Here is a 16,764-nt window from a genome sequence, read left to right as displayed (position 1 = left end):
TGCCTTCCTCATCTCGAGAGGAGGGTCCATTTCCCCGCTTCATCGGGAAAGGAACCCTGGCGTTCCCGTCGCACCTCAAGAGAACGCGGTCTCAACTTGACACTCGAGAGGAACTCCAGGGGTCGTGCCATCATTTCAACAGACTCCGATGCCCCAATGAACTCCAGATACACCTGACCCCCATGCACTGACTCGATGGTCTTAATGAGCATCAACTAAAAATATGATGGGAGGTGTGACAGCCCTGTGGCACTTAGAGAGAAAGACGCCGATCCCTATGTCAACCGGACAGGAAGCCTGACACTGCTTTTCCAGCTCGAGAGGAGAGCGGACTGGCATGTCTCCACACTAGACGAGGCCTGAATGCCCTGTGGAAACTCCAGAGGATCCCCGAGATCCATGTCGGCACTGGATAGGATCCCTGAGATTCTGGCCTCAACTCCATATGAAGACTTTGGCCCTGGCAGAGACTGCAGAGGAATCCCGAGGGGCCCCTTGCCACTCGCGTGGAGACTGGACTTCCCTGAGGCCCCACGACTGGGTCCCTGAGGTCCCCATCATAACTTGAGAGGAACCCTGCCCCAACTCGAGAAAAACCTGGAGATTCTCCCCTCCACGTGAGCTGAGGCCCTTTTCCACTGCGAGGCTATAGAGAAAACCTATCTTCCGTCCTGAGCCCGGAAAGGGTCCTTGACACCCTTGAGGCAACTCAAGAAGTTCCCCGACATTCCTGTCTGCACTCGAGAGGAACACCGAGGGTCCGGCCACAACTCAAGAGGAGCCCGTAGTCCACTCCTCAGCTCGAGATAAGGGTTCCTTTCCCTGCTTCGTCGTGAAAGGATTCCAGGCGTTCCCGTCATATCTCTGGAGGAGGTGCTCTCAACAGGAAAGTCAAGAGGAACTCCAGGGGTCGTGCCACCATTCCAAAAGACCCCCCCAAAGGTCTCAGGCCACTCCAGACGAACCTGATTTCCCTGCACTGCCTTGACTGTCACCACGGATATCGACTCACACCATGGTGGCACGTGTGACAGCCCTGTTGCACCTGGGGGGAAAGTCACAGATCCCAGTGTCAACTCGACAGGAAGGCTACACTGCTGCTAGAGCTTGGGAGGAAAGCAGACGTGAATGTCTCCACTCGAGATGAGGCCTGACTCCCCTAGAGGAACCCCAAGATTCATGTCAGTATTGGAGAGGAAAACTCAGGTTCCGGCCTCAGCTCCAGATGAGGACTTAGGAACCGGCAACGACTGGAGAGGAATCCCGAGAGGCCCCTTGCAACTCGCATGGAGACTGGCCTTTCCTGAGGCCACAAGAGCGGGTCCCTGAGGTTCTCGTCTTCATTCGAGAGGGACCTGCCACTACTCGACAAAAACCAGGAGGTTCTCCCCTCCAGGCGAGATAAGGCCCTTTTCCGCTGGTGCATCTACAGGGAAATCACACTTTTCACTTTGGACCTCGAAAGGGTCCTACACACCATTGCTGCAACTCAATAAGTTCCCTGACAAACACGTTTCCACTCCAGAGGAACGTCGATGATCCTGACACCACTCAAGAGGAGCCTCGTTGTCCCCTCCTCAGCTCAAGATGAGGGTTCGTTTCCCTGCTTCGTTGGGAGAGGATTCCAGGCGTTCCTGTCACAACTCAGGAAGAAGAGCTCTCAACAGGAAAGTTGAGAGGAACTCCTGCGGTCATGTTACCTTTCCAAAAGACCCCCAAATGTCTCAGTCCACTCCAGATGAACCTGATTTCAATGAACTGCCTCGACTGTCACGCCAAGTATCGACTCACAGCACGGTGGCTCTTGTGACAGCCCTGTGGCACCTCGAGGGAAAACCACAGATCCCTGGGTCACCTCCCCGGGAAGCCTGACACTGCTGCTACAGCTCGGAAGGAAAGCGGACGTCCATGTCTCCACTTGAGACGAGGCCTGACTCCCCTGTGGAAACTTCAGAGGTACCCCAAGATCCATGTCTGCACTGGAGAGGAAACCTCAGGTTCCGACCTCAGCCCCAGATGAGGACTTAGGACCCGGCAACCACTGGAGAGGAATCCGGAGAGGCCCCTCGCAACTCGAAGGGAGACTGGCCTTTCCTGAGCCCACATGAGCGGGTCCTTGAGGTCTCCGCGGTAACTCGAGTGGGACCTGCCGCAACTCGAGAAAAACTGGAGATTCTCCCCTCCAGGCGAGATGAGGCCCTCTTCCGCTGCGTTGTCTCGAGGGAAATCACACCTTCCCTCTTGGACCTCGAAAGGGTCCTTCACACCCTTGCTGCAACTCAGGAAGTTCCCTGACATACCTGTCTCCCCTCTACAGGAACACCGTGGGTCGGCCACAAATCAAGAGGAGCCCCGTAGTCCACTCCTCAGCTCGAGATGAGGGTTTTTTCCCTACTTCATCGGGAAAGGATTCCCGGTGTTCCCTTCGCACCTCAGGAGGAGGCGCTGTAAACAGGAAAGTCGAGAGGAACCCAGGGGTCGTGCCACCATTACAAAAGACCCCCTAATGTCTCAGTCCACTCCAGATGAACCTGCTTTCCCTGAACTGCATCGACTGTCACCCCGTGTATCGACTCACACCATGGTGGCTCGTGTGAAAGCCCAGTGGCACCTCGAAGGAAAACCACAGGTCCCTGTGTCAACTCGCCTGGAAGCCTGACACTGCTGCTACAGCTCGAGAGGAAAGCGGACGTGCATTGTTTCCTCTTAAAACGAGGAGTGACTCCCCTGTGGAGACTCCAGAGATACCCAAAGATCCATGTCAGCACTGGAGAGGAAACCTCAGGTTCCGGTCTCAGCTCCAGATGAGGACTTAGGACCCAGTTATGACTGGAGAGGAATCCGAGAGGCCCCTCGACACTCGCAGGGAGACTGGCCTTTCCTGAGACCACATCAGCTGTTCGCTAAGGTCTCCATCATAACTTGAGTGGGATTAGCTGCAACTTGAGAAAAAACAGGAGATTCTACCCTCCAGGTGAGATGAGGACCTTTTCCACTGCATCGTCTAGAGGGAAATCACACCTTCCCTCTTGGACCTCGAAATGGTCTTTCATACCCTTGCTGCAACTCAAGAAGTTCCCCGGCATACCCCTCTCCACTCGAGAGGAACACTGAGGGTCCCGCCACAACTCAAGAGGAGCCCTGTTGACCCTCCTCAACTCGAGATGAGGGTTCCTTTCCCTGCTTCGTCAGGAAAGTAACCCTGCGTTTCCTTCGCATCTCAGGAGGAGGTGCTCTAAATAGGAAAATTGAGAGGAAACCAAGGATCGTGCCAGCATTCCAAAAGACCACCAAATGTCTCAGTCCACTTCAGATGAACCTGATTTCCCTGCAGTGCCTCGACTGTCACACCAAGTATCAACTAACACCACTGTGGCACATGTGACAGCCCTGTGGCACCTCGAAGGAAAGCCACAGATCCCTGTGTCATCTCGCAGGGAAGCCTGACACTGCTGCTACAGATAGGGAGGAAAGCAGACGTGCATGTCTCCACAGGAGAGGAGGCCAGACTCCAATGTGGAGACTAAAGAGGAACCCCAAGATCCATGTCAGCACTGGAGAGGAAACCTCAGGTTCTGGCCTCAGCTCCAGACAAGGACTTAGGACCCGGCACCGACTGGAGAGGAATCCTGAGAGGCCCCTTGCAACTCGCATGGATACTAGCCTTTCCTGAGGCCTCTCGAGCGGGTCCCTGAGGTTCCTGTCGTAATTCGAGTGGGACCTGCTGTAACTCGAGAAAAACTGGAGATTCTCCCACCCAGGCAAGATGAGGCCCTCTTCTGCTGCGGCGTTTCGAGGGAAATCACACCTTCCCTCTTGGACCTCAAAAGCGTCCTTCACACGCTTGGTGCAACTCAAGAAGTTCCCCGACATTCCCGTCTCTTCTCGAGAGGATCCCTGAGGGTCCTGCCACAGCTCAAGAGGAGCCCCGTTGTCCCCTCATCAGCTAAAGATGAGGGTTCTTTTCCCTTCGTCGGGAAAGGATTCCCAGCTTTCCCGTCGCATCTCAGGAGGAGGTGCTTTTAACGGGAAAGTCGAGAGGAATTCCAGGGGTCGTGCCACCATTCCAGAAGACCCCCAAATGTCTCAGTCCACTCCAGATGAACGTGATTTCCCTGCACTGCCTCGTGTGTCAATCCGAGTATCGACTCACAACACGGTGGCATGTGTCACAGCCCTGTGGCACCTCGCGGGAAAGCCACAGATCCCTGTGTTAACTCGACGGAAAGCCTTAAACTGCTGCTACAGCTCGCGAGGAAAGCGGACGTGCATGTCTCCACTCGAACGAGGCCTGACTCCCCTGTGGAGAGTCCAGAGGAACCGAAGACCCATGCCAGCACTGGAGAGGAAAACTCAGGTTTGGCCCTCAGCTCCAGACGAGGACTTAGGACCTGGCCCCAACTTGAGAGGAATCCCGAGAGGCCCCTCGCAACTCGCATGGTAACTGGCCTTTCCTGAGGTCACACGAGCGTGTCCCTGAGGTCCCCATCTTAACTCGAGAGGGACCTGCTGCAACTCGAGAAAAACCCGGAAGTTCTCCCCTCCAGGAGAGATGAGGCCCTTTTCGGCTGCGGCATCTAGAGGGAAATCACACTTTCCCTCTTGGACCTCAAAAGGGTTCTTCACTCCCTTGCTGCAACTCAAGAAGTTCCCCGACATACCTGTCTCCACTTGAGAGGAACACCGATGGTCCCGGAACCACTCAAGAGGTGCCCCTTTGACTCTCCTCAGCTCGAGATGAGGGTTCCTTTCCCTGCTTCATCGGGAAAGGATTCCCCGCGTTCCCTTTGCATCTCAGGATGAGGCGCTATAAACAGGAAAGTCAAGAGGTACCCAGGGGTCGTGCCACTATTACAAAAGACCCCCAAATGTCTCAGTCCACTCCTGATGAACCTGATTTCCCTGCACTGCCTCGACTGTCACCCCGAGTATCGACTCACACCACGGTGGCTCGTGTGAAAGCCTAGTGGCACCTTGAAGGAAAGCCACAGATCCCTGTGTCAAGGCGCCTGGAAGCCCGATACTGATGCTACAGCTCGGGAGGAAAGCGGACGTGCATGTTAACTCTTAAAACGAGGACTGACTCCCCGGTGGAGACTCCAGAGGGACCATAAGATGCATGTCAGCACTGGAGAGGAAACCTCAGGTTCCAGCCTTGGCTCCAGATGAGGACTTAAGACCCAGAACCAACTGGAGAGGAATCCCGAGAGGCTCTTCACAACTCGCATGGAGACAGGCCTTTCCTGAGGCCACATCAGCGGTTCCCTAAGTTCTCCATCGTAACTTGAGTGGGACCAGCTGCAACTCGAGAAAAACCAGGAGATTCTCCCTCCCAGCTATGTGAGGCCCATTACAGCTGCGGCGACTCAAGAGAAATCACACCTGCCCTCTTGGACCTCGAAAAGGTCTTTCATTCAATTGCCGCAATTCAAGAAATTCTCCGACATACCCCTCTCCACTCAAGAGGAACACATAGGTTCCCGTCACACCTCAAGAGGACCTCAGCTCGAGATGTGGGTTCATTTACCTGCTTCGTCGGGAAAGGAGTCCCGTTGTTCCCACTGAATCTGAGGAGGAGGCACTCTAAACAGGAAAGTCGAGAGGAACCCAAGGGTCACGCCACCATTCCAAAAGACCCCCAAATATCTCAGTCCACTCCAGATGAACGTGATTTCCCTGCACTGCCTTGACTGTCACCCCGAGTATCGACTCACACCATGGTGGCACGTGGGACAGCCCTGTAGGAAAGCCTCGAGGGAAAGCCACAGATCCCTGTTTCAATGCGATGGGAGGCCTAACACTGCTGCTACAGCTCGGGAAGAAAGCGGACATGCATGTCTCCACTCGAGACGAAGCCTGACTCTCCTGTGGACACTCCAGACCTACGACAAGATCCATATCAGCACTGGAGAGGAAACCTCAGGTTACAGCCTCGATTCCACACGAGGTCTTAGGCCCCGGCACTGAGTGGAGAGGAACCCCGAGAGGCCCCTCACAACTCACATGGAGACTGGCCTTTCCTGAGGACACACGAGCGGGTTCCTGAAGTCACCGTCGTAACTCGAGAGTAACCTGCCGCAACTCGAGAAAATCCTGGAGGTACTCACCTCCAGACGAGATGAGGCCCTTTTCCGCAGAGGTGTCTCACCCAAATCACACCTTCCCTCTTCAACTTCGAAAGGGTCCTTCACAGCCTTTCTGCAACTCAAGAAGTTCACCAACATACCAGTCTCCAATCCAGAGGAACACCGAGGGTCCCGCCAAAATCAAAGGAGCCCCGTTTCTGCCTCATAGCTTGAGATAAGGGTTCCTTTCCCTGATTATTCGGGAGAGGACTCCTAGTGTTCCCGTCGCATCTCAAGAGGAGGTGCTCTCCACAGGAAAGTCGGGAGGAACTCAAGGGGACGTGCCACCATTCCGAAAGTCCCCCAAATGTCTCAGCCCACTCCAGAGGAACTTGAATTCCCTGCACTGCTTCGACTTTCCCGCCAAGTATCGACTCATCACACGGTGACACATGTGACAGCCCTGTTGTAAAGCCTCAAAGTAAAGCCATAGATACCTGGGTGAATGCAAAGGAAAGCCTGACATTGCTGCTGCAGGCCTGGAGGAAAGTGGACGTGAATGTCCCCACTCGAGACGAGGCCTGAATACCCTGTGGAGACTCCAGAGCTAGCCCATGATCCTTGTCAGCACTGGAAAGGAATCCTCAGGTTCCAGTCTCGACTCCACAAGAGGTCTTAGGCCCCGACACCGACTGGAGAGGAATCCCGAGATGCCCCTGGAAACTTGCATGGAAACTGGCATTTCGTGAGGCCCCAAGAGAGGGTCCCTGAGGTCCCCATCGTAACTCGAGAGGAACCAACAGCAACTCGAGAAAATCCAGGAGGTTCTACCCTCCAGGCGAGATGAGGCCCTTTTCTGCTGAGGCGGCTGGAGGGAAATCACACCTTCGCTCTTGAACTTGGAAAGGGTCCTTCACATCCTTGCTGAAACTCAAGAAGTTCCAAGGTATACCCGTCTCCACTCGAGAGGGACACCGAGGGTCCTGCCAAATTCAAGAGGAGCCCTGTTTTGGGCTCGTAGCTCGAGATGAGGGGTCCCCTTTCCCTGCTTCGTTGGGAAAGGATTCCAGGCGTTCCCATGGCATCTCAAGAGGAGGCACTCTCAACAGGAAAGACGAGAGGAACTCAAGGGGTGGTGTCACCATTCCAAAATTCCCCCAGATGTCTCAGTCCAATCCAGAGGAACCTGATTTCCCTGCACTGCCTCAAATTTCACGCCAAGTATCGACTCACACCACGGTGGCACGTGTGACAGCCCTGTGGGAAGGCCACAAAGGAATGCCACAGATCCGTGTATCAATGCATCAGGAAGCCTGACATACTGCTACAGCTCGGGAGGAAAGCGGACGTGCATGTCCCCACTCGAGAGATGGCCTGACTACCCTGTGGGTACTCCAGAGGTACTCCAAGTTCCATGTCAGCACTCGAGAGGAATCCTCAGTTTCCAGCCTGGAATTCACATGAGGTCTTAGGCCCCGGCACCGACTGGAGAGGAATCCTGAGAGGCCCCTCACAACTCGCATGGAGACTGGCCTTTCCTGAGGCAACAAAGGCGGGTCCCTGAGGTCCCCATCATAACTCGAGAGGGACCCACTGCAACTCGAGAAAATCCAGGAGGTTCTCCCCTCCAGGCGAAATGAGGCCCTTTTCCAATGAGGCGTCTCGAGGCAAAACACACCTTCCCTCTTGAACTTCGAAAGGGTCCTTCACACCCTTGCTGCAACTCAAGAAGTTCCCCAACATACCCGTCTCCACACGAGAGGAACACCGAAGGTCCGGCCAACATCAAGAGGAGCCCCATTTCCGCCTCGTAGCTCGAGATGTGGTTTCCTTTACCTGCTTCGTCGGGAAAGGATTCCTGGTATTCCCGTCGCATCTCAAGAGGAGGCGCTCTCCACAGGAATATGGAGAGGAACTCCACGGGTCGTGCCACCATTCCCAAAGTCCCTCAGATGTCTCAGACCACTCCAGAGGAACCTGATTTCCCTGCCCTGCCTGGACATTCAGGCCAAGTGACGATTTACACCACGGTGGCACGTATGACAGCCCTGTGGGAAAGCCTCGTGGGAAAGCCTCATGGGAAAGCCTCAAGGGAAAGACGCAGACCACTGTATCAATGCGACCGGAAGCCTGACACCGCTGCTCCAGCTCGGGAGGAAAGCGGACATGCATGTCCCCACTCGACGCGAGGATTGACTCACAGGAGGAGTTTCCAGAAGTACCCAAGGTCCATGTCAGCACTGGAGAGGAATCCTCATTCCCCAGCCTCGACTCCACACGAGGTCTTAGGCCGCAGTAACGACTGGGGAGGAATCCCGAGAAGCCGCTTGAAACTCGCATGGAGACTGGCCTTGCCTGAGGCCACAAGAGCGGGTCTCTGAGGTCCCCGTCTTAACATGGGAGGGACCCACTGCAACTTGAGAAAATCCAGGAGGTTCTCCCCTCCAGGCGAGATGAGGCCCTTTTCCGCTGAGGCATCTCAAGGCAAATCACACCTTCCCTATTGAACCTCGAAAGGGTCCTTCACACCCTTGCTGCAACTCAAGAAGTTCCCCGACATACCCGTCTCCGCTCAAGAGGAACAACGAGGGTCACGCCAACATCATGAGGAGCCCCGTTTCCACCTCGTAGCTCGAGATAGGGTCCCTTTCCCTGCTTCGTCGGGAAAGGATTACCGGCGTTCCCGTCGCATGTCAAGGGGAGGCGCTCTCCAAAGGAAAGTTGAGAGGAACTCCAAGGGTCATGCCACCATTACCCAAATCCCCCAAATGTCTCAGTCCACTCCAGAGGAACCTGATTTCCCTGCACTGCCTCGACATTCAGGCTCAGTATCGATTCATACAATGGTGGCACGTGTGACAGCCCTGTGTGAAAGCCTCGTGGGAAAGCCTCAAGGGACAGCCACAGATCCCTGTATCAACGCGATGGGAAGACTGACACTGCTGGTCCAGCTCCGGATGAAAGCGGACGTGCATGTCCCCACTCGAGACGAGTACTGTCTCCCCTGTGGAACCTCCAGAAGTACCCCACGATCAATTTCAGCACTGGAGAGGAATCCTCAGGTTCCGGCTTCGACACCACATGAAGTCTTAGGCATCGGCACTGACTGGAGAGGAGTCCCGAGAGTTCCCTCGCAACTCTCATGGAGACTGGCCTTTCCTGAGACCCCAAGAGCGGGTCCCTGAGTTCCCCATCGTAACTTGAGAGCGACCCGCCGCACCTCGAGAAATGCAGGAGGTTCTCCCCTTCAGCGAGATGAGGCCCTTTTCCGCTTATGCGTCTCGAGGCAAATCACACCTTTCCTCTTGAACTTTGATAGTATCTTTCATACCCTTGCTGCAACACAAGAAGTTCACCGACATACCCATCTCCACTCGAGAGGAACACCCAGGGTCCCGCCCACATCAAGAGGAGCCCCGTTTCCGCCTCGTAGCTCGACATGAGGGTTCCTATCCCTGCTTCGTCGGGAAAGGATTCCCGGGGTTCCCGTCACATCTCAAGAGGAGGCGCTCTCCTCAGGAAAGTCGAGAGGAACTCCAGGCGTCGGGCCACCATTCTCAAAGAACCCCAAATGTCTCAGTCCTCTCCAGAGGAAGCTGATTTCCCTGAACTTCCTCGATTTGCACGCCCAGTATCAACTCACACCACGGTGGCATGTGTGACAGACCTTTGGGAAAGCCTTGTGGGAAAGCCTCGAGGGACAGCCACAGATCCCTGTTTCAACGCGATGGGAAGCCTGACACTGCTGGTCCAGCTCATTAGGAAAGCGGACTTGCATGTCCCCACTCGAGACGAGGACTGACTCCCCTGTGGAGCCTTCAGAAGTACCCCACGATCCATTTCAGCACTGGAGAGGAATCCTCAGGTTCCGGCCAAGACTCCACAGGAGGTCTTCGGCCCCGGGACCAACTGGAGAGGAATCCTGAGAGGCCCCTCACAATTCGCAATGAGACTTGTCTTTCCTGAAGCCACGAGAGGGGGTCCCTGAGGTCCGTGCCGTAACTCAAGTGGGAATCACCGGAACTCGAGAAAATCCAGGAGGTTCTCCCTTCCAGGCGAGATGCGGCCCTTTTCCGCTGAGGCATCTCGACTCAAATCACACCTTCCCTCTTGAACTTCGAAAGGGTCCTTCACACCCTTGCTGCAACTCAAGAAGTTCCCCGACATACCCATCTCCACGGGAGAGGAACACCAAGGGTCCCGCCAACATCAAGAGGAGCCCCATTTCCGCCTCGTAGCTCGAGATGTGGTTTCCTTTACCTGCTTCATCGGGAAAGGATTCCTGGCATTCCCGTTGCATCTCAAGAGGAGGCGCTCTCCACAGGAATATGGAGAGGAACTCCACGGGTCGTGCCACCATTCCCAAAGTCCCTCAGATGTCTCAGACCACTCCAGAGGAACCTGATTTCCCTGCCCTGCCTGGACATTCAGGCCAAGTGACGATTTATACCACGGTGGCACGTATGACAGCCCTGTGGGAAAGCCTCGTGGGAAAGCCTCATGGGAAAGCCTCAAGGGAAAGACGCAGACCACTGTATCAATGCGACCGGAAGCCTGACACCACTGCTCCAGCTTGGGAGGAAGGCGGATGTGCATGTCCCCACTCGACGCGAGGATTGACTCACAGGAGGAGTTTCCAGAAGTACCTAAGGTCCATGTCAGCACTGGAGAGGAATCCTCATTCCCCGGCCTCGACTCCACACGAGGTCTTAGGCCCCGGTACCGCCTGGAGAAGAATCCCGAGAAGCCGCTTGAAACTCGCATGGAGACTGGCCTTGCCTGAGGCCACAAGAGCGGGTCCCTGATGTCCCTGTGGTAAATCGCTAGGGACCCGCCGCAACTCAAAAGGGACCTGCCGCAACTCGAGAAAATCCAGAAGGTTCTCCCCTCCAGGCGAGATGAGTCTGTTTTCCCCTAAGGCGTTTCAAGGCAAATCAGACCTTCCCTCTTGAACTTCCAAAGGGTCACTCACTCCCATGCTGCAACTCAAGAAGTTCACCGACATACCCGTCTCCACACGAGAGGAACACCGAGGGTCCCGCCAACATCAGGAGGAGATCCGTTTGTGCCTCGTAGCTCGAGATGTGGGTTCCTTTCCCTGCTCATCGGGAAAGGTTTCTTGGCATTCCCGTCGCATCTCAAGAGGAGGCGCTCCCCACAGGAAAGTCGAGAGGAACTCCAGGTGTCGTGAGACCATTCCCAAAGTCTTGCAGATGTCTCAGTCCACTCCAGAGGAACCTGATTTCCCAGCACTGCCTCGACTTTCACGCCGAGTTTCGACTCACACCACGGTGGCACATGTGACAGCCCTGTATGAAAGCCTCGTGGGAAAGCCTCGAGGGAAAACCTCAGATCATTGTATCAACGCGACAGGAAACATGATACAGCTGCTCCAATTCGGGAGGAAAGCGGACGTGCATGTCCCCACTCGAGACGAGGACTGACTCCCCTGTGAAGCCTCCAGAAGTACCCCAAGATCCATGTCAGCACTGGAGAGGAATCGTCAGGGTCCGGCCTCAACTCCACACGAGGTCTTAGGCCCCAGCACCGAATGGAGAGGAATCCCGAGAGGCCCCTCGCAACTTGCATGGAGACTGGCCTTTTCTGATGCCACAAGTGACGGTCCCTGAGGTCCCCATCATAACTCACTAGGGACCCGCTGCAACTCGGGAGGGACCTGACACCACTTGAGAAAATCCAGGAGGTTCTCGCCTCCAGGCAAGATGAGGCCCTTTTTGGCTGAGGCGTCTCGAGGCAAATCACACCTTGCCTCTTGAAGTTTGAAAGGATCCTTCACACCCTTGCTGCAACTCAAGAAGTTACCCGACATACCCGGCTCCACTCGAGAGGAACATCGAGGGTCCTGCCAACATCAAGAGGAGCCCCGTTTCCACCTCGTTGCTCTATTTGAGGGTTCCTTTCCCTGCTTTGTCGGGAAAACTTATGTGGCATTCCTGGCACATCTCAGAGGAGGGGCTCTTCACCGGAAAATCGAGAGGAACTCCAGGGGTCGGGCCATCATTCTCAAAGGCCCCTCAAATGTCTCAGTTCACTCCAGAGGAACGTGATTTCCCTGCACTGCCACTACTTTCACGCCAAGGATCGACTCACACCACGGTGGCACGTGTGACAGCCCTTTGGGAAAGCCTAATGTGAAAGCCTCGAGGGAAAGCAGCAGATCACTGTATAAACACGATGAGAAGCCTGATACTGCTGCTCCAGCTTGGGAGCAATGCGGACATGCATGTCCGCACTCGAGATGAGAACTTACTCCCCTGTGCAGCCTCCAGAAGTACCCCAAGATCCATATCAGCACTGGAGAGGAATCCTCAGGTTCCAGCCTCGACTCCACACAAGGACTTAGGCCCCAACACCGACTGTAGAGGAAGCCTGAGAGGCCCCTCACAACTCTCATGGAGACTGGCCTTTCCTGAGGCCACAAGAGCGGGTCCCTGAGGTCCCTGTCGTAACTTGAGAGGGACCAGCCGCAACTCGAAAAAACCGAGGAGGTTCCCCCTCCATGCGAGATGATGCCATTTCCCGCTGAAGGGTCTCGAGGCAAATCACACCTTCCCTCTTGAACTTTGAAAGGGTCCTTCACACCCTTGCTGCAACTGAAGAAGTTCCCCGACAAACCTGTCTCCACTCGCGAGGAACACCGAGGGTCCCGCCAACATCAAGAGGAGCCCCGTTTCCACCTCGTAGCTTGAGATGAGGGTTCCTTTCCCTGCTTCGTCGGGAAAGGATTCCCAGCATTCCCGTCGCATCTCATGAGGAGGCGCGCCCTACAGGAAAGAGGAGAGGAACTCCAGAGGTCGTGCCACCATTCCCAAAGTCCCCCAAATGCCAGAGTAGACTCCACAGAAACCTGATTTCCCTGCACTGCCTCTACTTGCATGCCGAGGATCGACTCACACCGTGGTCGCACGTGTGAAAGCCCTGTTGGAAAGCCTCGTGGGAAAGCCTCGAGGGAAAGCCACAGATACCTGTATCAACACTACGGGAAGCCTGACACTGATGCTTCCGCTTGGGAGGAAAGAGGACGTGCATGTCCCCACTCTAGACGAGGACTGACTGCCCTATTGAGCCTCCAGAAGTTCCCCATGATCCATGTCAGCACTGGAGAGGAATCCTCAGGTTCTGGCCTTGACTCCACACGTGGTCTTAGGCCCATAACCGGCCCTAGAGGAATCCCGAGAGGCCCCTCGCAACTCACATGGAGACTGGCCTTTCCTGAGGCCTCACGAGTGGGTCCCTGAGATCCCCATCCTAACTCGAGAGGGACCCGCCCCAACTCGAGAAGATCCAGGAGGTTCTTCCCTCCAGGCGAGATGAGGCGCTGTTCCACTGAGGCGTCTCGAGACAAATCACACCTTCCCTCTTGAACTTCGAAAGTGTCCTTCACACCCTTCCTGCAACTCAAGAAGTTCCGCAACATACGCGTCTCCACTCGAGAGGAACACCTAGGATCCTGCCAACATCAAGAGGAGCCCCGTTTCCGCCTCATAGCTTGAGGTGAGGCTACCTTTCCCTGCTTTGTTGGGAAAGGATTCACGGTATTCCTGGCACACCTCAAGAGGAGACGCTCTCCACAGGAAAGTCGAGAGGAACTCCAGGGGTCGTCCCAACATTCCCAAAGTCCCCCAAATGTCTCAGTCCCCTGCAGAAGAAGCTGATTTCCCTGCACTGCCTCGACTTTCATGCCGACTATCGACTCACACCATGGTGGCACGTGTGACAGCCCTGTGGGAAAGCCTCGATGGAAAGCCACAGATATCTGTATCAATGCGACAGGAAGCCTGACAGTGCTGCTCCATTCGAGAGGAAAGCGGATGTGCATGTCCCCACTGGAGACGAAGACTGACTCCACTCTGGAGCCTCCAGAAGTACCCCAAGGTCCATGTCAGCATTGGAGAGGACTCCTCAGATTCCGCCCTCGACTCCACATGAGTTCTTAGGCCCTGACACCGACTGGAGAGGAATTCCCAGAGGCCCCTCGCAATTCACATGGAGACTTGCTTGCCTGAGGCCACAAGAGCGGGTCCCTGAAGTCCCCGTCATAACTTGAGAGGGACCCGCCGCAACTCGAGAAAATCCAGGAGATTCTCCCCTCCAGGCGAGATGAGGCCCCTTTCCGCTGAGGAATCTAAGGCAAATCACAGCTTCCCTCTTGAACTTCTAAAGGTTCCTTCACACCCTTGCTGCAATTCAAGAAGTTCCCCGACATACCCGTCTTCACTCGAGAGGAACACCGAGGGTCCCGCTGACATCAAGAGGATCCCTGTTTCTGCCTCGTAGCTTGAGATGAGGTTTCCTTTCCCTGCTTCGTCGGGAAAGGATTCCCGGCCTTCCCGTCACATCTCAAGAGGAGGCGCTCTCCACAGGAAAGGTAAGAGGCTCTCCAGGGGTCGTGTCACTCTTCCCAAAGTCCCCCAAATGTCTCAGTCCACTCCAGAGGAACCTGATTTTCCTGCACTGCCTTGCCTTCACGCCGAGTATCGACTCACACCACGGAGGCACGTGTGACAGCCCTGTGGGAAAGCCTCGTGGGAAAGCCACAGATCCCTGTATCAACGCGACGGGAAGGCTAACACTTCTGCCTCAGCTCGGGAGGAAAGCGGACGTGCATGTGCCCAGTCGAGACGAGGACTTACTTCCCTGTGGAGCCTCCAGAAGTACCCCAAGATTCATGTCACTACTGGAGAAGAATCCTCAGGTTCTGGCCTCACCTCCACATGAGGTCTTTGGCACCAGCACCGACTGGAGAGGAATCACGAGAGGACCCTCACAACTCGCATGGAGACTGGCCTTTCTTCAGTCTTTTGGGAGCAAATACAGGCCATGATCGGCTCAGTGAGGCCTACAAGGACTACAGCCTGAATCAGCGATTTCCTAACAGAAGTGGCCCATAACCAAATTAGGAAGGCCAGAACATTCCTTAACTTTATTAGGAGAATTCCCCAAGGAGGACCTATCCTACGGCGACAGTACATGAGCTCACCCTGTCCAAACCAATCATGTAACGCCAGCTACCCTCTCATAGAGACAAAGAAAATGCCTGTATATAAGTGGCCATGCTTCTTTGTTCGGGGCTCTTGTCAGATTCCACTGTGCTGGATGAGACTTGAGTCCTAGCGCGCTAGAAATAAACTCCCTTTCTGCTTTTGCATTACTGTGGTGGACTTGTTCTCTTGGTTGATTTGGAGGTATGGACACGGTGCGTAACATTTGGCGGCTCATCTGGGATCTCCATCCTACTGGGGAGAATAACTCTCCTAGTAGAAGGGAGGAACCCCATTAAGGGGGTACGTGCTCTGTGACCCAGACTAAGTCCGGGGCCCAGTATCGTACTGGGGAGGCATCTGGGTAAAAGCTAAGAGGTAAGCCCAGCGTGAAGCCGAGTCCCCGGTAATGTACCGGGAAGGCAGCTTGCACTGAGGACGTCCTGACGGTAAGATACCTAGAATTAGAAAAGCAGGCTTTTGTTGCTAGGGACTAACATCTGTCTGTGTGACCTTGTGTTCTATGTGCTGGCACTGTCCTGTCTGTGTGAGTCTTATTGCTAATTGTTACTCGTGTTCCTTGTGGCCATGGGACAATCTACTTCTACACCATTGTCTCTGACAACTGACCACTTCTCCGATTTTAAGTCTAGAGCTCAGAACTTATCATTGCTGGTGAAAAAGAGTCGACTGGTGACTTTCTGCTCCGCTGAGCGGCATGTCTTTGATGTTGGATGGCCACAAGAGGGAACCTTCAATCCACAAATTATCCAGGCATTTAAAGAGAGGGTACTCGCTCCTGGCCCTGCCGGACACCCAGACCAGACCCCCTATATTGTGGTCTGGCAAGATTTAGTGAGGAACCCACCAGAATGGCTTAAACCCTTTGTCGTAACCTCCCCTAAACCTCCCAACTCTCCCCGTCCCCCTTCCCCAATTCCTACCTCGCCAGGCCCACAGGTGCTAGTCATGCAAGCTTCTGAAGAGAAAGAAGAAAAGAAGAATGAAAAGCAGCCGAAACCAGTATTCCGGGAATCCTCTCTATATCCTAATCTGATAGATCTGGAGACCGAGCTATCTCCACCCCCCTAAGCGGATCCACATCCGCTCTTGCTTCCTCAGGTTCCACAGGTTTCATTGGGAGAAACCCAAAGAGAATCCGGGCCATCAGCTTCCCCCTAGGAAGGAGGCCCCGCCAGGGAACTCGGGGAAGGACAAGGGGACTGGCCAATGTAACCGGAGAAGATGACCCAGAGGTTCCCTCCTCCACCGTTCGAGCATTTCCGGTCCGGGCGGGACCGGCACGTGAGGATGGGACTCGGGCTTATCAATATTGGCCCTTCTCCACAAGTGACCTTTACAATTGGAAAACCCAAAATCCCTCATTAATTGAAAAGCCGCAGGGACTAATTAATCTTATAGAGTCCATATTGTTCACTCATAACCCCACATGGGATGATTGTCAGCAACTGTTACAGGTGCTTTTTACCACTGAGGAGCGTGAACAAATTCTATCAGAAGCCCGGAAGAATGTACCCAGGGTTGATGGGAGGCCTACAATACAGCCTAACCTTATTGAGGAGGGATTCCCTTTGGTGAGACCCAACTGGGACTTCGAACGGGCAGAAGGTAGGGAGCGTCGGGATTCCCTTTGGTGAGACCCAACTGGGACTTCGAACGGGCAGAAGGTAGGGAGC

At 54.8% G+C, this 16,764-nt stretch overlaps 1 protein-coding gene across 1 annotated transcript in view; it reads left to right on the top strand.

Moving 5' to 3' along the window:
• The first annotated feature begins 8,989 nt into the window (after window positions 1-8,989).
• Window positions 8,990-16,764, top strand: part of LOC120874834 — a 12,093-nt gene continuing 4,318 nt past the window's right edge. The window contains 2 exon segments of the mRNA XM_040256532.1: window positions 8,990-9,086; window positions 16,190-16,696. Coding sequence (XP_040112466.1) covers window positions 8,990-9,086; window positions 16,190-16,696 — 604 coding nt within the window.

Source organism: Oryx dammah, unplaced genomic scaffold, assembly GCF_014754425.2.
Source record: "Oryx dammah isolate SB20612 unplaced genomic scaffold, SCBI_Odam_1.1 HiC_scaffold_15, whole genome shotgun sequence".
Taxonomy (NCBI): Eukaryota; Metazoa; Chordata; class Mammalia; order Artiodactyla; family Bovidae; genus Oryx; species Oryx dammah.
The sequence above is the reverse complement of the archived record's forward strand: the minus strand, read 5'-3'. Positions and strand labels throughout refer to the sequence as shown.